This window comes from Leptosomus discolor, chromosome 6, assembly GCF_034619465.1.
Source record: "Leptosomus discolor isolate bLepDis1 chromosome 6, bLepDis1.hap2, whole genome shotgun sequence".
Taxonomy (NCBI): Eukaryota; Metazoa; Chordata; class Aves; order Leptosomiformes; family Leptosomidae; genus Leptosomus; species Leptosomus discolor.
In genome coordinates, this window is record NC_141396.1 from 21,105,148 (window position 1) to 21,125,664 (window position 20,517).

At 39.3% G+C, this 20,517-nt stretch overlaps 1 protein-coding gene across 1 annotated transcript in view; it reads left to right on the plus strand.

Moving 5' to 3' along the window:
• Positions 1-20,517, plus strand: part of FRMPD2 (FERM and PDZ domain containing 2) — a 61,411-nt gene that overhangs the window by 10,990 nt on the left and 29,904 nt on the right. Inside the window, exons 7-24 of the mRNA XM_086466660.1 lie at positions 1,395-1,545; positions 3,106-3,177; positions 3,855-4,029; positions 4,776-4,926; positions 5,022-5,160; positions 6,000-6,152; positions 8,374-8,559; positions 9,474-9,630; positions 11,976-12,186; positions 13,093-13,196; positions 13,858-13,956; positions 15,070-15,177; positions 15,301-15,417; positions 15,889-16,124; positions 16,701-16,805; positions 18,158-18,251; positions 19,188-19,273; positions 19,461-19,608. Coding sequence (XP_086322786.1) covers positions 1,395-1,545; positions 3,106-3,177; positions 3,855-4,029; positions 4,776-4,926; positions 5,022-5,160; positions 6,000-6,152; positions 8,374-8,559; positions 9,474-9,630; positions 11,976-12,186; positions 13,093-13,196; positions 13,858-13,956; positions 15,070-15,177; positions 15,301-15,417; positions 15,889-16,124; positions 16,701-16,805; positions 18,158-18,251; positions 19,188-19,273; positions 19,461-19,608 — 2,492 coding nt within the window. The remainder of the gene's footprint in view (positions 1-1,394; positions 1,546-3,105; positions 3,178-3,854; positions 4,030-4,775; positions 4,927-5,021; positions 5,161-5,999; positions 6,153-8,373; positions 8,560-9,473; positions 9,631-11,975; positions 12,187-13,092; positions 13,197-13,857; positions 13,957-15,069; positions 15,178-15,300; positions 15,418-15,888; positions 16,125-16,700; positions 16,806-18,157; positions 18,252-19,187; positions 19,274-19,460; positions 19,609-20,517) is intronic.

Sequence of the window (20,517 nt, forward strand, 5' to 3'; positions counted from 1 at the left end):
CCTATATATAAAGAGGACACAGCTGTCAAGTCTGGATCACTCTCCTCACAGGACTAATAACAGGAAGTGTTTTCCACAGGAAAAGGAAGTCGTCTTAATACAGCATCTTGGGTTTTGAGCTAATAGTATTTTAATACCCACAAAAATCACTTCAGGTCATTTTTAGGCATATTTCTTAGTTAAATGTTGATCTTTATGAGGTTGTGTTGACAGAAACAAAAATATCTAGATATCATTATAGACAGAAGAGTGTAAACTAGGATAGAATAGAACAGAATGTAATAGTTCAGTTGGAAGGGACCTGCAACAGTCATCCAGTGCAACTGCCTGACCGCTTCAGGGCTGATGAAAAGCTAAAGCATATTATTAAGGACATTGTCCAAGTGCCTCTTAAACACTGATGGGCTTGGAGCATTGACCACCTCCCTAGGAAGCCTGTTGCAGTGTTTGGCCACCCTCTCAGTAAAGAAATCCTTCCTAATATCAAGTCTGAACCTCCCCTCCCATGCATCGTGGCACTGGATACCAGGGAGATCAGCAACTACTCCAGTAACTTTGTTAAAAACCTTTTGAAAATCCCTGAATAGTTCCCTGAAGCAACCCTGCAACATGCAAAAGAAAAGGATAAAACTTTGGGGTAACAAAAAACTTCTGCGTGACTTGGGCATTTGTTAAAAATGTTATTAACAGAAATCCACCTCAACAAAACCTTTCCTTCTATACCATATAATCATTGTTTCCTCACTGGTAAGAGTATATATTATAAGTTTGTTCTAAGTATACATGTGTCTGCTCATATGGAAAACACCATTACTTTATGGGTTATAAGTACAGACATAGATAAAAAGACAGCTTTTTGATCTGAGATTTCACGCATCTTTCAATTAAATTGAAAATTCCCTCAGTTCCCTAATACACTAATTTATTCTAATGAATTAGTATTCAAATAATTTAATTCCCATTTGTTAAAAATTCTGAAAAATGTAACAACAAATGTTATGATTTTCTGAAGATTTTTTTGCTTCAGAAAATAAGAAATGAGGAATTGACTTTATCCTGTAGAAATCCTAGAAAGGCATGCGGCTAAATTCTTTGCCTGTTGGCTTCACCAGAATTAAACCAGCTAGATCTGGCTCAGCAAATGCAAAAAAAACCCCCAACCTGTTATCGAATTAAAGCAGTGTTTAGATTTATTTATGAAGTACATCAGAAATATTATCCCTGTTAAATTATTTTTCTTCTTCTGTAAAGAAACATTTAACAACTTATAACTGATATTGCCCTAGATTCCACAGTGTTGTGCAAGTCAAAGTACCTTAAACTCTTTGTTCTCCAGCCTGTGTTGTTTTGATTGCATGCTATATATTTTGCTCACAATGACATTTCGTTTGAAGGTCAGTCAGTGCTGTAGAAGAAATCCCTGGTGGAACTCAGAAGAACAGCAGACAGAACCTGCTAAGTTTAGGTTCCACCTTCTCTGTGTCTACAAAGGATTACACAGCAACTGCTGCATCACAGAAATGTTTGTTCCACAGGAAGGAAAAGGTGACTAATGAAAAACGTATAAGCTGATTTCAAAATGTAAATATCACTAAAGAGAAACCTCTCATCCAGTTGTTGTTCACCAGTGATGTACATATTGGCTACTGAGTCATCTTATTAGATGAGTATTCTAAACTGACAGCCTTCAAATTAGGCATGATCCAGTTGTGATAACTCAGAACTGAAGGCAGTGAAAGCCCTTGTCCATAAAGCCTAAGCAAAAGCTTATAATTGAACCCTCTCTGACCTACATGTGTGATTTCTGCAAACAACAAACACCATATGGACTGTTTTCATCAACCACTTTGAAAGGAGCTTCAGAACAGCAAAAACATTTACAGAGACACTGAAACTACTTGCTGGTCAACAGTGCTCAGAGGACTGAAATTTTTTTACAGTGTATGTCTGGACAGAAAGCATAGGCTAGCAGTGAGTGTGGAAAACCAATAGTTAACCTAAGGGTCTATTTCTGGTTGCTGATTTGTTGTAGGACACTTTTAAATAATGTTTCTTTGGCAGTTGGATCACAAAAATCCAGAAATCTCTGAATCACAGAAAGCTCCACAATGCTGCTGCCCATGGAGCTTTCTGCTGTAGAAGTAGAAGGAACAGGTTTCAGGCTGGTGAGTTTTCACCTGTTCCCAGTTCACAGGCTCAACTTTGATCAAGAGTTTCAGTTATGATACTTTGGAAAATTATCTTTTTATATGTAAATTTATTCTTAATTTTTGTTAATATGATTTTTGCTGGAATAATAATTGAATTCCTCAGAAGGAGTTCAGCAACTGTTACAATAAAGTGCTAGTCTCTCTTTATATGTGATACAAAACTGCACTGTCTGTTGGCAGGAGGTTGCTAGTATCATGAAATAAACCATAAATTTTCTCAGAAAAAAGACCTAAATGGGTCAAGGTACTATGTCACAGAGAATGTTTGGAAGGATCCACATCTTGCCACTTTCTGTCTGCTTCAAGGATCTATCTAAAAGCATAGAGAAATGAAAAAAACCCCAAAAAACAATATGTAAAATTCCTTGAGGTGGATGCTCATCAAGAAAAAAAGCATCTTGTGCTGTTAAACTTTGTTGAAGATAAAACAAAAGAATACAGTGTCTACTAATAAGAAATATCAGTCAACCTTTCTTACAGGGAAGAAAGCAGCTCTGCATTTTTGTCTGGTTCCCTGTGAAAGCTAGGCTTATGAAATCAGTGGCTGTCCTCGTAGTAACTTGGGAATCAAATGGGTAAAGGTCTCAGAAGAAATTAAGATTCTATAAGGGTCATGAAAATAGATGCCTTGCAAAGGAAACGGGTCTTGGTTAAGTGCCTCTACAGAAGAAAAGGCTTCAGCATGAGCTTACCCCTAATTAGATCCCAGAGAGTCCACACAGGAGAGGCCACAAACAGAAAGAAGTCTTCAATAAGCATTTGCACCTTATTAGACACTGAAGTCAATTAGCTACAGCATACAGAGCGACAGAAATGTGTTTCATTGGTATTGGTGTTTGGGATCTTTGTTATGTTAAGGAGACATTTATTAAATTTCTAAATTGCGTCCTTACAGTTTTCAGGTCCAGAATTTATTATTTTGTCTAGTGAACCACCAGTGACCTTGCAGCTGCCTGGATCAATTGTGGTAAGTATGAGCATTAAGAATTTAGAACTAATCTAGTGAACTTTTAGTTCTGGCTCTTCGTAAGTTGCATCTGAGTCCCAACCCAGTATTCTTGCCATGTCCTCCTCCAAACCATGTTAGGGTTCCTACAGATGTATTGAGACTCAAAAGGAGGTAATTTAATTCTTAGTGCTATTTCTCTTATTATTTCTGTTGGCGTGAAAATAGCTTAATTTATCCTTCTCAGTTAAGAATGCTCACTCTAGCACAAGACTTTTGAGATGAAGATTACACAGCAAATATGCAATTTGACATCTAGTGCCAATGTACTGGACTCCTCCAGATTGCAGACACATCCCCCACCTTTCATTAAGAGAAGGTAAAAGGCTGACAGCATACAGCAGTAAAAATGAGGGGAAAGAAAATTTGGTAATACCCTTAAATCTAGAATAACCCTGGTGACGGTAGAGTCTGAGTATGGTCAACTGTTTTCTGGGGATTCCCTAGGTTTTTTAAAAATTAGAGATGTTTGGGATATTAATTTATGAGAAGGGAGGCAGGGAATAGCATAGCGTAGTGGCCAATTCCATCAGGTTACATAGAGACCGGAGACCAGGGAGCCTCAGTAATAAAATGCTGTGCAACTTGCATTGCTTGTACTTGGCACTCATTCTTCATTCTTTGTAATGTGTTCTTAGACTAAAAAAGGGAAATCCTACTTGTCCCAAAGGGATCTCAATGTGATTCTACTCAACGGGCAGTGCCTTGAGGTGCAATGTGACATCAAGTCCAAAGCAAGAGATGTTTTCAACACTGTGGTGGCATATGCAAACTTGGTAGAACATTTCTACTTTGGCTTGGCTTACCTGAAAGGTAATGAGACACAGCTAACTACAGTAACAGTTCTCTCCCTCGATGCATCTGTAGTCACTTTATTAATGAATCCCAGTAAGATCTTTTAAGATCCTCAGATGAAAGCAGATCCAAAGCTTAAGCAAAAGTAAGGTACGTTGGTTTAAACTGTACTAAGCATGTCTACTGTGCATCAGCATAGCCATACTGTTATGGGATGATATTCCCATGCAGAAAAGGCTGTGTCCCAGCCTTGCACTGGTATAATACTGAGCCATGTAGTTCCAGCAGAAATTCCAGGAAGCACTGTCCTGAGGAAGGCTGACTGTCTTTGTTCCTCCATATAAGTTGGAGTGCAGGCTCAGCTATTTCATCTACAAGACCCACGTCTCCCTAGCCCATTTCTGATGACAAGCATAGCTGAGGCACTAGGAAGAAGTATATCTTGTGTACAGGGCATGAGGATTACAATGGGGTGCAGAACCTGAATGGTGAGCAGAATGCAAGCACCATCAATTCTTGAGCGATTCCATAGATGCCACACCAATCCAGCATCTAAAAAAGGTAATCCTAAATTACACACTGTGTTATCCTAAATTTTCCACCAAAGAAGCAATGTTAAGCCATGACACAGAGAATAAATCTCAGCTGACGTCCATGATCCATTTTATTTTTTATTGCTAGTAACGCACTGAACAAAGACAGTAGAACTTTGAGCTATTGAAGTATCTTCAGACTTACCGCAGAATCCAAATTTCTCATTTCAGGTAAAGAATTCTTCTTTTTGGATGAGGAGACCAAACTCTACAAAGTGGCACCAGATGGCTGGAATGACCAACCCAAGAAGAAAACCTCCATTATTAATTTCACACTCTTTCTAAGGATAAAATTCTTTGTCAACCACTTTAATGTTATCCAGTAAGTGCATGTTCTACTGACTGCAGGAAAACCAGTAGCATTTAGGGTCACTGTTCAAGGCTCCTCCTGTGTTCCTAAACCCTTTTGTGTTCCAGGCACGGCTTGACAAGGCATCAGTTTTACCTGCAGCTTCGTAAAGATATTTTGGAGGAGCGATTATATTGCAATGATGAGACTGCCCTGAAACTTGGCGCTTTGGCTTTACAGGCAGAGCTTGGCAATTATGCTTCTGAGGTGTGGATAAATAATACAATATTTCTTGGAGGTCTCTCTCAACAGCTTTTGCAGCTTTTGTTTCTCACATAGAGTTTAAGGAAGAAATGTGAATAGCACATCATTTCAGCTAAGTCCTTCAGTAATCACATTTCAGATTTATTTTAAAAAATTACAAAATTTGCCTAATTAAGGAGCAGTAAAGAGCCAGACAAATCTAGCCAGAAACACAGCAGAATGATGAAAGACTCTTGGTCCTTCGTAATTGATAACACAGCCCAGAAACTTCAGAAAATCCATAGAAAATTTCAAACATAGGCACAGCTTGGATGTGTAGAGGGGCTTAAAGAGATTAGAAAACATGGTAGAGAAAAATAAATAAACACTCCAGAATGCACAGCTATTTTATGTGTAGGCTCAGATCCCCATTTATGTCCTCTGCCATATCTTCAGTTGTGTAAATCAGTGTAGCTCTATTAATTGAACTCTGAGTGGTGTGATCCATCTGGTTGGATCAATCCCAGCATTGGGTCCTCCATTGTGGGTTGTACTGATGCAGCTGTAGCTGTCAGCTCTAAGTGCAAGAGTTCAGGCATGCCTGTAAGCCCAGCTCTTTTCTCCCCTCTGCGCAGAGTAGTAGTGTGTGCTTTGAGCACCTGGCTGAGCATAGATGCAAAAGCCACATTTGTCTGTCAGGACACTATCTGTTTTTCCCCCTCTTCTTTTAGGAAACAGCAACAGGGTGACTTCAGCACATGGGTCACCCTGAAAATGGAAATGCACCAAATAAGAAAAGTCAAAAAAGAATAAAAGGCTTCTCTCTCTCTCTTTTTTTTTAATTTTTTTTTTTTCTCCCAAAGATGCATGGAAAGAGCTATTTTCGTGTTGAAGACTACATTCCAGCAAGCCGAATAGAGAAACTGACCCTAGCATATGTACAGCGAGAGCTTGCTAAATTACACCGTATGAATCGTTCCCTATTTGAGGATGAAGCTGAACTAGAATTTTTAAAGGTAATTTGCCATACCCCAAACATTATTTAGTTAGAGAAAGCCCCTCTCTATTTACCATTGTCTATTATTTCCTTCTTGCCTGATACAGTAGATTTTAGATATGGTGAACAAATTTGAATAGTCAAGAAAAAACTCAGAATTTCATTCTGCTATAGGTACTGTCACTGTCAATAACTTACATCACATTTACTGGTAGGGTTCCCCTCACTGATAGCTTATAAAGGGTTAATGCACATTTGAGGATATTTTCAAATCCTAAGGGTTGATGCAAGTTTTCAGCATGTTACCAACCAGTCTATGTTAGAGATTACTATAAATACACCTATTAGAGATTATTATGAAACATGGGAATAAGCACTTCCTTGACTTGTGAAACTATAGCAACTGTTCAGCCACTTTCTAAACATGTAGTGATTATTTCTTTTAAAATACCTGTGAACCCTGGAAGTGAGAAAAGAGTTATGTGAAGTATTTTCTCACATGACTATTTCCCTAGGGCTCTAGAGTGTCCAGGTGATGTGGGATTGAATTATTTTTCCCCTAACTTCTCCTTCTCCCCCAAACTTATCCGCTTTCCATCAAACGAAAAATATCAGGGATTAGATAACTGATAAATATTAGTAGCCATTTTGCTGCAGTGCTACATGCTTTTATTTATAGCATCATTTTAGTTCAGTTGCTGTTTAATTATGTTAGTTTCTCATCTAATACTGTCAGTGGAATTGAAGAAATAGACTGAAGTTTAGCCTTAATGACAGACCCATCATGCATGGCAAATCCAATGAAGAAAAGCAGCTTTGTTAGTATCTGTTCCAATGAGTAAGTCTGTAGAAGGAGCCAACACATCATACAAAGTGAGAAAGATAGCCCCCATGGCAAGAACATGCAAATTCCAAATATGAAAGGGATTAAAAATTAAAATCCAGATTCAGCTAGTGATTATAGATGCCCCAGTTTTCAGGACCTAAACATTTGTGCTCTGCATACTTTTTGAAAAACAGATCTTCTTAAAGTGTTTTATTTTGATCACTGAAAATCTCTATTCACGGTTGAAAAGTCATTCGGGGATTTGACCTTAGTTTACCAGAAAAAAAAAAGTTTTAGAATAAACTCATATTGATCTGCAGATAACAAAAGATGACAGAAAACCCTCCTGATATTCCATAGTTCTGTAAAGGGTCTGAGTCACATTTTGAAATTTTGTGGCCAAATGCAGGAGGTAGAAAGGCAAGCAGCAACACCCAGAACCTCTGTGTGAGTTCCTCAGGTTATCCTCTGCACAGTCAGATGTCAGTGGTAGAAGCTGGCTCCTTAGTCTCTTGAAGTATAATCCTACTTAACTTTTCACCCAGCAATGAGCACTGTGCAAGAAAGAAGTGACACTGAAGATCTGTTACTATAAAATCTGGCACCGAAGGGAATTTTGGGGCAGTGAGATTTCTTCAAAAGTCACCACCATGTTTAGGTGAGATACTTTGAGGTACAATTTAGCAAACCCTGTGACTTCAGATTCTTGGCAATGGAAATTTATAATGTCTGATTTTAATAGATGGTAGCCATGAAGCAATGGGAATATGTACCTGAGTGAATTCATTGCAGGCTGGGAGCTGTGGTGTCACTGCAGTTAAGATTTCCAGTTGGTCATCACTATCGTAGAAAGGAAACCACACAAGCCCATAAGAATGTCAGAGTAGCCCTGGCACCAAAGTATTAGCAGTTTTACTAAAACCATCATATTTGGTGTACTTGTATTTTCTGGGTTTGCTCAAGGAAACAAAGATACAGAAAGGAAAATGGAAAGAAATGAGGTTTAACACTAGTCAAGCAGTATTAATCCTGCATGGATTTCTATTCAGAAATGCATACAAGTGCCAAGTAGCAGTAATGCTGAGTATCTCAATGCCACTACAATGTTTAGATTATTGTGTAGGAAGCTACATAATCCTCCTACCTCTTCCAATGAGGTGTGTGGGAAAGCGTTATTTCAGTTTTACACATGGAAAATGAAAGCATGTAACGGCTCTATGGCATACCAAAGTAAGGTGGTGATTCTGTGAGGCAGTAGGTATGAAAATTTGGTAAGGATTTTCAAAGGTTTCCTCATAGAGTGAAAGAATATTCAGTAAGGACACTCAAAACCATTTCCTCTCCCATCTACCCACCTTTTCTCCCCATGCCTCTTTTTGAATAACCCATGGTAAATGCACTTTTTCTCTACAAGGTGATTCAGCAACTCCCTGAATATGGAGTGTTATTCTATCGTGTGTCCCAAGAGAAGAAAGGAGCAGGAGGGGACATCATCCTGGGAATCTGTGCCAAAGGCATCATTGTGTATGAAATCAAAAATCACACAAGAATTGCCAGTTTAAGATTCCAGTGGCGTGAAACAGAGAGAATTTCAGCTCATGTGAGTTGGAACCAAGTTAATCTCTTCTCCACTCTACTACTTTACTCCCCTTCTGCCTGTCACTTTGATAAATTTATTGCATTCAGAGCCCAGAATTAGACTCATTTTGTACAGGCAAGTCCTTTTTGAAAATAGTCTAAAATTAAGGCTGGATCTGGTTGTAGATACCAAGATATCCAGTTCTTAGTGAGGTTTAGTTCTGGAGTTTTTTTGTCAAGGCTGGAGTAAAATTACTGTAAAATTGAATAATCTGGTGTCGACTGTTACCAAGACTATGTCAAATCACTTTATGGCATATTCCATACTCATTCCTCTCTTGTCTTTACTTCTCTCTTTTCTTTTATTTTCCTACCATCAGGTCAAGGGATCATGTCTCCCTCTTTTCAGATCTCATTATTCCCATTCTCATCTCCTAGTATATTGATGTCTGTTAACAAACTGGTATTGGTGGCAAGATTGTGACCCCTTCTAAATGATATTCTGCCATCAGAGGTGTATCAGTCTACCATCATACAGTGTAGGTGTCAACCTGCATCACACATATCCCAGCCTGTTTGCTCCCCCCAAAACGTCCCTTCTGCCCCTTGAAGATATTTTCATTTTCACATTAAATGAGTTTAATCATTTTAACATCTGTAGGGCCAAATTTTGCCAGTTCTATCAACCTGCTCTCAATACAGTCAGTGTCCAAAGGCTCTTGATTTTCAACATAGGGCAGTTATGATCCCAACGACAGACACCCACTAACAACTGTTGAATTTACAATTATGACAGGCATTCACTGCACCCAAAAGGCATGCAGCCAGGCATAAATACAATCAGACAAACCAACAAGATTATATAAATGGACTTTCAGTGCTTCAGTGTAAAGACTGATACATGAAGCAAGCTGAGGGTTTTTTTTTTCCCTTTAGAGAAAAAAATTCATGATTGAAAGCAGCTTCAGTGGCAAGAAACACACCTTCATTACTGATACAGCAAAGACATGTAAATATCTACTGGACCTCTGCTCTGCCCAGCACAAATTCAATGCACAGATGAATTCTAGGCAACTTCGGCAAACTTCATCAGGTGAGGTATAAATGCACTTTCGTTATTCAGGCCATAGGACAAGGTTAGGTTTTAGGAAAGGTGCATTCAGTGAAGCTGAGAATCAGAACCTGCCACATTAGTTTTACTGCGCTTCAGTTTCTCATTTGCAGACTAGAGAATAACGTCTCCTACTTCACTGGAAGTTAGAGGTGTGCAAATCTAATCATCTAGTGTGTGCATGTGAGTGGACACGTGCAGGGGGTGGAGAGGGGTTCTCTGGTGATAATAACTATGTAGCTAAACTCAGATTTTTTTTTTTAAAAAAGCTTGGTTACACTTCCCTTCAGGGAACCTGCTGAGAATTCTGAAGAAACATATCAGACTGAATTTAGTTAACTAGTTATCTTTGCATAAGACAGGTTCAACCCTACAGTTCAGTCCCAGGGCAAAACCATCAGTCATGCCAACTCAACTGTGTGGCTGCTCTTATCTTAGATTTGGCCATGTCTCTGGAAGATACTACTAATACCTTCTTAGAGTTCAGATTTCCCATGGTTTCTAAGACAAGTTTCTGCTCAACCCAGGGCATAGCACTTCTCACCATGCTCTGTAAAGACGGAGGATCATTAAGGGGAAACCTAGGCACATAAGAAATAACAGCCTAAGCTGACAACTGTCATCACTCTTGACTTCGGGATCACAACATGAGTTTCCGCTAGTTCATCCATTGCCTTGAACATAATCATGATCATTTACAACCACTGAGTATCTGACCCAGTGAATCACAGCAGGAGAATCAAGTGTCATGCCTTATCTGCTGGGATACTCCTTTCTTTAGTAAAACTGTAAAAGTGTTGGCAACAATTTATATCACAGGATATAACAGGATGATTAATATATTGCTTCTTTCCCACTACAATTATTTAATGAAAAGGGAAATTTCATCTGCATGAATTTTATTACCATGGAAAAAGGCACTAGGACGACATTTAAATTCAAGGCACCTTTTGTTCCTTGGGCTTCTGTAGCTTCAAACATAACTTAGTGGGACTGTGATTTGTAGCATACAGTGAGTGCTAATAGTGAATTTTCAAGTTTCCTGTGTCACGTTTGCTTGTGGCAATATATCTTAAAAAAAATTACTACATTCCATATATAAGAGAGCAAAAAGATTGAGAGCTAAGAAAACTATAACCCAGGTCCTGATTAAAAGCACCCCAAATCACTGAAACAAGCCAGACTCACACAAGCCATGTGACTGCATGTTCTAAGGTTCAGTGTGTGCTTGCTGTCCCAGAAAAAAAAGCTTTGTGAAGGCAATGACAGACAGTAGTTCAAAATGCTGCCTTTGCCCCCACAGCGAGGCTGCAAAAGATTATAAGGCTCTTTCTGCACGAGGGATACTCTTGCTTCTGCTGCACTGTTCAGATGTTTAAATCCCCATCCCTTCAAAACTTGCTAGAAACCCCCTACTTTGAAATCACTATGACAACTCTCAGACTGCTGCACTAATACTGTGGACAGTTAAGCCTTCTGTTGCCTTAACAAATGCCCCTGATCAAAGTCACTGAGGAAAGAGGGAGCCTAGGTTTAATGCTGCAGAGTAGCATTATAGAAAGTTGCATTCAGACTAATATTTGTTAGGACATGGGAGGTCAGCTGTCATGTACAAGCAGAATTAAAGCCTGTATTTGTGCTAGCCTGTACCAAGCAGAGTTCTTGTTTTATTTTCTGACATATTCCCAATTGCCTGCTGTCCCTTTCTCCTTCATATCCCCTCTCCAGCCCACCAGGTGAGAACCTGAATTAACTATGTCTCCTCCTGCATAGCAAGCATTACCACCAAGATGGTCCCCTACTCAACTTCACTTGTGCAAATTACTTGGAGCAAACAGCCAGCTCCTTGGCCCCTCCCTGAACTTGAAAGAGCATGTGTTAGTAGAGCTACTGTCTTCTCAGATATATGAATATCGGAGTGGTGGGCCCGTGAAGAATGGGAAACTACCAACCTGGCTAATTCAGTCTCTGTCAAGAGATATTTCTCATACACCGAATGCTTACAAAACATACTTTACAGAGATATTCAGGTTTAAATTATACGGGGTTGTACATTTCAACTGTCTTTGTAGAAAGTGAATTTGCAGTATAATTCATAGAAAAGAAATCTAAATACAGTGTGTATTTTCCATGAAAGAAATGGATTGGAAACATTTTCCGCTCGCTCCGAGGCCTTGATATCCTCTAGAACAAATACATCTGTGATGTCAATCTCTTTTGCTGGCATGTTCAAAAGGTTAGACAGAAAGCACCTTTGAGCTTAAAAAGGTGGGATAATATCAGTGGATTTATCTTTTGTTCCTCCTCCTTTCTCCCTTCTTATTCAGAGGAAGGCAAATTTGTGGAAATAGACAAATCAAATTCTGCATATGCAGCTCAGCGTGAACACCTTGCCCTGATTCAGAGACTGTCTCGTTCAGAGAATGTGCTCTATGGAGCAAACCTGGAAAACCTTTCTGCTGGGATGATGAGCAAATCTTGTGACAACCTCAGTGTGGAAACCAACAGCAGGACTAGAGATAAAAGCAATCTGGGCAGGTAGGTTTGCTTTTCCCTTTAAACATGAGTCAGTCATAGACTGCATCATTGCAAACCTCTATAGTAAACTGTGAGGCAGACTATTTTTTTTACAGTATTTATTGCGGTCATACCACAAGGCCTGGGGCTCCATGGTACCAGCAGTAGTGCAAACACAGGCAGGAAGCTATCAGTCTAACAGATAAGACCTTGAAAAAGAGTGACATTTAAATTTGTACCAGACTCAGGAATGAATGACTTATTGGGTTATGGAGAGGGGTAAAAATAAGGGAGAATAAAAGTAAGATCCTTAATATCTGTGTATCTTCTCTGGAAATGGCAGTATGTGAATTGAATGCACAGTGGAAGCTGGTTTTGAGCAGGTCTTACGTAACTGATTCCTCCATGTCTAAAGGTGCAAATCATAGAGAACAGTGTAAAAACTTCTCCCTTTTCGTTTGCATTTGTACATTCACCAGCGTAGGCAGTTACTATAACTGCACACAGTCTCTTTGATGAATTCTAGTGCCTTTTAGAATACTAAGAGTTAGAATAGAGCCAAGAAGAACATGAACTGACAGGAAAACTTTTAGACGTAGTTTTATCTAAATGGATAGCAGGGCTAAATGAATCATCTGAGGCTACACTGTGTTTTCCTGAAGCTGCACTCAGCTCGGACAAAAACATGGGAGGAAATCAGTCATGATGTGAGTGGTCTAGTGGCAGCTGTTATTTGGAAGCAAAGGCTGGCAAGGATAAACTACCTCTCCCCTACGATGAAATGTTGCCCAGAAATCAGAATGTTCATTGAAAGGCTATAAACATGTGCGTTTTTAACTTGGCCCTGACAGACTAATGGCAATGAAGAGTGCTAAATACCATTACTGATTTGTTATTGTAACACAGTCTTCATTTCCTGACGTGCAGATCCACATCAGCGCTATCCCAGTCAGAAATGCACATCAATTTGAACGGAAAGCAAAGGAGTTACGACTACCTCTCTATCCATTCAACTCAGAACACAATCAGTGGTGAGTATAATAATCATAGACAGTACCCTTCCATATTTATTATTTCAATAGCAGGAAACCAAAATATATTCTACTTAAAGATTAAGGAATACCCTTTTTCACTTCTAGCCCTGGGAATTAATCCAGAGTTTAGCAAGACAAGTTGTTTTCATCCCTTTCACTCCTGTTTTCCATCAGGATCAGTGGTAAAGGACTTAACTATAAAATTATTCTAGCAACGGTGCCTAATGGTCTTCAGAGATGTAGTTGAATTGCACCTGCAGAGCCAAATGGGCCCACAGAGCCAAGACTAGAGCTTCCAAAGGAACCCATAGGAGATTTGTGTCCAAATCACCTTCATATTCAATGAGTGTTATATGCCTGACTCTTTAGATATCCTAATCTTATAAAAACATTGCAGATAAATGCATGGTCTCCCAGAAAGGAACATTGTAGGATGAGTTTACCCACCTACTGTATGTATACTTTTCTAAAGAATGCAAATTTCCACACACTTGTTTAAGCTTCCTTCCTGAATTATATTGATTCAGAATTAATAGTAATGTTGAAAACAAGGACAAAATATATTTTTTAATTTTTGAAGCCCCAGTTTTGCATACTATATAAATCTGCTGTCTCCCTGCATTAATCTGCATTTATTCTAGCTGTTTTGTTTCTGCAGCACCTGGATCCCCAGCCATCCAAAAGGAGGTTTTGCTAAGTGGTCTAGAACGAGAAATCATTTGTGTCAGCCTAAAACGTGACCCTAAGAACGGATTTGGTAAGTAGAACGTGAATGTTATGTTTGTTACTGGGACTATCAGATCCTGGTGCTAACTCTGATACTTGTGGACTCAAGCCGGGCAAGATCATAAGCTTGACCTCATTTATTCTTCTTGTGGAATAAGATACCAATCTTTGTGAGGGGCTTAGAATTTCCAAGACTGAAAAGGACTTAGCACATAAATTAAGACCACAATTTTTTAGAGGGTTAACTAAGGCCACAGAGGTCAAGGGGACCAAGTGCTAGAAGTAGAATGAAAGGAACAAGGGTCTAGTTTTGTATCTGAAATACATGTGCTGTGATTTTATTTATCTCAGACTTTACCCAGGGGGAGATGATGTTCTGTAAGCCTTTCAGGTATCGCCTGTGGGGGTGCAAAATGTGTACACAAGCTTAATGTGAATGTTTCCTGACTTTTGGATTCTTATTTGGATAATATTTTTGTTATATATTACACTGTCACACTGAATGCTGTGCTTGTGGATAAGTTCAGAAGACAAATCAGGTTTCACAGCTGACTTAATAAAATTAAACATCACATTTCTAAAGGTGCAAGTCTGGGTGGAATATTCTGATCCAAACCCTACTATTCTACCAGTAAGAATAATATATTCTGCAATAGGCAGAATATTCTGAGCTAGGATAGTGAAACTGAACTACTTGACAATAGATTTAATTTTCTTATGTATGTCTTACATATCTATTAGAAGTTTACATGGCCCACTTCAGGGGCCCCAGACTACATGATGCAGAATGATATTCAAATTTTTCTAATGAGCTTTCATACCATTTTCCTCCTGCAGGTGTTAAATACTAAGATCCACATAGTTTATGACTCTCCTAAGTAAAAAGTTGGAAACTTTAAAAATTCCAAGCCGGGAAATTATTCTTACTGAGAAATTATATTTAAATAGCAACCAAAGTCACTTTAATTATAATGTTTAAACATCTCCCAAATCAAGACCTTGATGACATGTAAATCAGAGCTCCCCATTCTCCAGACCATGTATAAAAATAATGCTATTGGAACGAGAGCCTTTTGTGCTCCTAAGGTTCACTTTTCTAGTACTGCCAGCGTCTCTGCATTCTCATGCTATCTCATTTTTGCAGGTTTTGTAATTATTGGAGGAGAAAATGTAGGAAAATTAGACCTCGGTATCTTTATCGCTTCAATTATACCTGGGGGACCTGCAGACAGAGCTGGAAATATCAAACCAGGTCATTGTCCTTAGTTTTTAATTAGAATTAAAATACTTTCATGGTTGAAAGTTAGCTACTCTGGATTTATTTCCTTATTTAGATGTGCTTTTCTTGTTTTTATCCTTTTTTTTTTTTTTTAAGGAGGACGACTCATCTCTGTGAATAATATTAGTCTTGAGGGAGTTTCATTTAACACTGCAGTTAAAATCATACAAAATTCTCCCGATGAAGTGGAGCTTATCATCTCTCAACCCAAAGGTATAAAGGCAAATGCCTCTGCTGTCTATAGAATGCTAGTAGTTAACTCAGGCCATGGGTATTTATTAGCTACTGTGAAGTAGTAGTACTTTCTTGCTACTCAGTGACAGTTATGATAACCTTAGGCTAGCGGTGAAAATAATCAACTTCTAGTATCTATCACATGGTCTCTGTTCTACAGTCAGTGTGGAAAAAAATCTATTATGGGTTGTATTGGTGAATTCCAAGGGAATTTTGTCATTTCCTTCTCTGAAAGAGAGTCACAGTCCTCTGCAGTGATGAAGCAAACACGATGCTTATAATAGCAGTGCTCCATATGACAATGACTGTCTCATTTTATAGATCTGATTTCACAACCAGTTGATGTAGGAAGTTACTTTGTCCTCCTGAGCTGAGGTATAATAATCTTTGCCTTCAAGTTTACTTACTGTTTTGCATTCAGCAATGTTTTATTTTGGTATGACTTTACAGACATGTACGAAGAAGGAGTAAATGAAGAAAAGAATCTATCAAGAGGAAACAGCACTAGTGGATCTGAGATCTCTTGTGTAGAGGGTGGGAGAAAAAAGATTCAAGATTGTCATACAGCTCTCCCCAAAGAACAGGACACAAATATAGGTGAACTTGAGAAGGCTCTTTCCTGGAGTTTAGCACCAAAATTGGGCTCTAGGATTCCAGTTCCTTCAGCTAATAGCCTGGATGTGGAGGTAACTGAGATTTTGATGCTGTTCAGTAACATTGTGCCCAGCATGTGTCTTAACAACATGCCAGCTATAATAAGAATGGAAAGTAACTGAGAAATTAAAAAAATGAGGAAAGGAGAAAGAAAACCTTGGAAGATGTTGCTTGTTAAATTACACTGGAAATGTCAAAATGATAGACATGTCTAGAATATGTGAAAAAAAGGGGAAACTGTTCCACAAAATGTTATCAAAAATTCTTCTTCCTTTTCCACTGGAGGTGTAAAGTTTTTATTATTTTCCTGCAATCTCCTAAGTTTTCAACCAGGCACAGAACAGAAACGTTTTGCATCTAATGTCCCACTATTAGACAGCCTCCCCATCTGTATCAGTTTATGCACATTTAGGCAGATTATATTCTGAGTAACATTAGGGTAAGTTTCAAATAATGTCAAGGATATAAATGGTATCACTCCAGGCTTACAGTGATAGCAGGATCAGACCCTTTATATCTTCTGGAAACTCTGTCTTTTTTTTCCTTCCTTTTCCCCTTTATTTTATTGAGATGCTGTAGTCTCATTAGTGTTTATATTTTTGAGACAGGAAGCTGATTCTTCGCAGTTATCATCTCCATCTGAAACCAACTCAAAGGAAGTCTATACTGTGGAGCTTGTTAAAGACGACGGGACTTTTGGAATCAGTGTGACTGCAAGTGTTACTGTTAATCTTTCAATGTGTCTGTCAAACTGTTATGTGACCAAGAAACACATAGGAAACTGTATTTATGTGGAAAAAAGATAGAAGATAGGCTGATAACAAAAACTGTTGACACGGCACGTTTCAAACCTGAGTGTTCGACTGATTGACACAGAAAGCATAAAGTACTGACTCTGCTCATTCCCCAGTTCGTGCCCACAGAATCTGTGACAGAAGCCTGCCGGCATAAAGCACGTGGCAGTACAAGCCCTTTTCATCCTTACTCAATTTCAGAACAAGACTTACCACTGAAAGCAGAGTTTGGTCAGGGAGGGATATAGCCAGAGCCTCTAGAAAATGAAGTGATGCAAAGAATTCTCCAATTCATGACTGGTTTTGCTGTTCCCCTGGAGCTCCTAGATCCCAAAGGCTGTGTTTGTACAAGCAGGCCCATGGCATGGGCTCAAGTAGTGGCCCACAAGCACTGTTTAATTGTTGACAGCCTCTGATACGGCTTTAGCCTGTGCCTCAACAAGCAGTATCACAGAAGCCACCCCATGTTGGGGGGCTGAAAGTTTAGCTGTGTGGACTCAAGATATACCATGCTGCTTACTCTGAAGGCCAGAGAAAGGGCCCTAGCCAATTTTATTTTCTAATATAAGGAAATACAGTTCTTTGCATATTTAGAGGACCAGAGAAGGCAGCAGTGAAAACTGTCTGCCACATTGAATAATAATTCCTTGTTCTGGCTATCAAAGTTTCATTCACCCCTCCAGGCTCAGATGTCATTACGGTCTGCTGAAAAGGAGTGGGAAGCAACAGCAATTCCATTGCCTGCAGAAGAAATTGAGAGCTGCTTTCTCGTCTGAATTTGGCCATGGGATGTAGATGGACAGAATATGATTCTTAGGTTAATCTGGAATTCCTCTGAGCTGTAGGTTCTCAAGTGGCTGCACAAATTCAAGTCCATGCTTTATATATTGTCTGAAAAGTTAACTATTGCTGAATGGATATTGCATAGTTTAGAAGCTGGGCTAGAGACTGACTGAAAGATGCAACCGCACTTTATGTTAGCATAGGGAAAACTTTATGAACATTTAGTATATGTTTTTATATAGGCATGTAGAAATCCATTGCATTTTCCTGGGAAAATAAAACAAGATTACTGCCTAGGGAAGTATATTACAACTAGACGGGGCTTTGGAGTAACGTCCACTTTCCCTTTTTCCCTATATTTAAAATTAAAAAAGAAAAAAGTAATTCCTGGAGCAGTTGCTTTGCAATGCACGTGTGAGATGCTTTGGTTTTTATCACACGAAGAACATGTGAAAACTCCACTCTAATCTGTGGCATATGTTTTGCAGGGTGGAATTAACACTAGTGTGCGTCACGGTGGGATATATGTGAAGTCAATTATTCCCATGGGACCAGCAGATAAGGACGGACAAATAAAGATAGGTAACATGTCTGGCAATAGAACTCTGAGCTGTAGAACTCAATGTTAGTGTGGAATACTTGTCACAGGGACAATGAAATGCATTTGGGATTAGAGGTCATACAACTGTGAAATGTAATACGCAGTCCATCATTCCTCAGCCTGATCCTGTACTACACAGAGATATTCTACTAAAAATACACAAGCCTCATACCAACATTGTACAGTCAGTCTCTGTAGATGCACATCAGGCTAGTGACTGACATCTACTTTCAATGTTGCTGTGATAACCAGATAGTGTCACTGCATTTATTTACAGAATACCCTGGATGTTTTAAGTGCTAGTTGTAGAATGCTGTACAACAAGCACTGTTGCTTTCATACAAAGTAACGTAACTTGACACATGTAAACATGAAGAGCTCTTGCAACATGGGTAGCCTCAAGGTTTCATAGAATCATAGAATAGTTTGGGTTGGAAGGGACCTCCAAAGGTCACCTAGTCCAACCCCTCTGCAGTGAGCAGGGACAACTTTAGCTAGATCAGGTTGCTCAGAGCCCTGTCCAGCCTGATCTGGAATGTCTCCAGGGATGGCGCTTCTACCACCTCTCTGGGCAACCCGTTCCAGTGTTTCTCCACCCTCATCATAAAAAATTTTTTCCTTGCCTCTAGTCTGAATCTACCCTCTTTTAATTTAAAACCATTACTCCTTGTGCTATCACAACAGGCCCTGCTAAAAGGATTGCCCCCATCTTTCTTATAAGCCCCCTTTAAATATTGAAAAGGTCACTATAAAGTCTCCCTAGATCCTTCTCTTCTCCAGGCTGAACAACCCCAACTCTCCCAGACTTTACTCATAGGAGAGATGCGGCAGCCCCCTGATCATTTCCATGTTTACACCCATTGAACTCGAACATCAGTGCAACTTGACCTTTTTTGTTTGTTTTTCTTTTGCCTCAGGTGATCGTCTGCTGGAAGTAGATGGCATCAGCCTCTGTGGCATCACCCATAAGCAGGCTGTGGAACACCTAAAGAAATCTGGACAGGTTTGCATAATAGCAGAGCTCAATAAGATGCCTAGTAGAATAAACTGCACTTAGAATGAAGCACAGTAGCAAAGCTAGGCCAAAAGAAACTTCCTCCCCTCCCATCTCATCCAACCCCATTCTCCTAAAAAGAAAAGTAAAAAGACTTAGGCGTCACTGTGTAACTGGAACCTGTTCGTTGTTTTAGATTGCCAAGCTGGTTCTAGAAAGGGGAAACTACCAATTGGCAGAGCCATGCTTGACTGCTAATGACAGAAAGGAGGACCAATGTGCAGTTGTTTCTGTGGCAACATCCTTCACAGATGGTACCAAGGACTACTGCTTTTTGACAGATGGTGAGTGATAAAAAAGGAACTCAGGGTGACTTATTACAATATGCAAGAAAAGAATGAATGAAAATAATTCTATGACATTTCTGTGGGTTGAAGGGAAAACTGCATACTGAATAAAAATATAATATGCGATATTAATGACATTATCAAAAATCAATTCTGAGCAAAATATTTCTGATGTACTTAAAGTTACAGTTGATAGATATAGCTGAATTTATTCTAGGCATAAATACTGTATCTCTCAGCCTTCATGAGATGGTGCTGGCAGTGGACGTCCCTGTCTGTACTCTGTAGCACTCTCAGGCAGGAAGCAGCTGTGTTGATGTCGTCAGCCTGCTACCCAAAAAGAGCACTGCCAGCACAAGTGCTGATACTGTGTCAATGGTGAAAGGTGAACTTTCCCCAGGGCCAGGACTGGAGACTGCCATCACTTCATTTCTTAAAAGCAGAAGATCAGAGATCACTTTCGCTGAATTTAGACAGCAAATAAATGCTATATCTTTTACTGGGAGGCTGTCTCGTAAACACCGAATCTGAACCATACTTTCTCATGGGTCAGTTACTCCTCTACGTTGTCTCTAGCAGAATGGAGTTTAACTCCAAGTATGGTATTAGGGAAAGGGCTGGTCTCTTGTCTTGTCTGGAAAGAGCAGTAGCTCTGATTCGACCTTATGCTGGCTAGTGCAGCATCCAAACTAATATCAGACAGCTACAGAATAGTAAGAGCTACCCAACAGTTACAGAAGAATGTCAGAAAATTATAGCATTTGAACCTTTTTATGTTGGTACAAAATGCTTCTTCCTTTATGTGCTTATATCAGATGGCATAAAGTCTGTGAACACATGGTGGAATAGAATCCAGTTCTCCCCATTCTGCCTGTGTGATTTCAAGGGCTCACATTAAGTCAAACA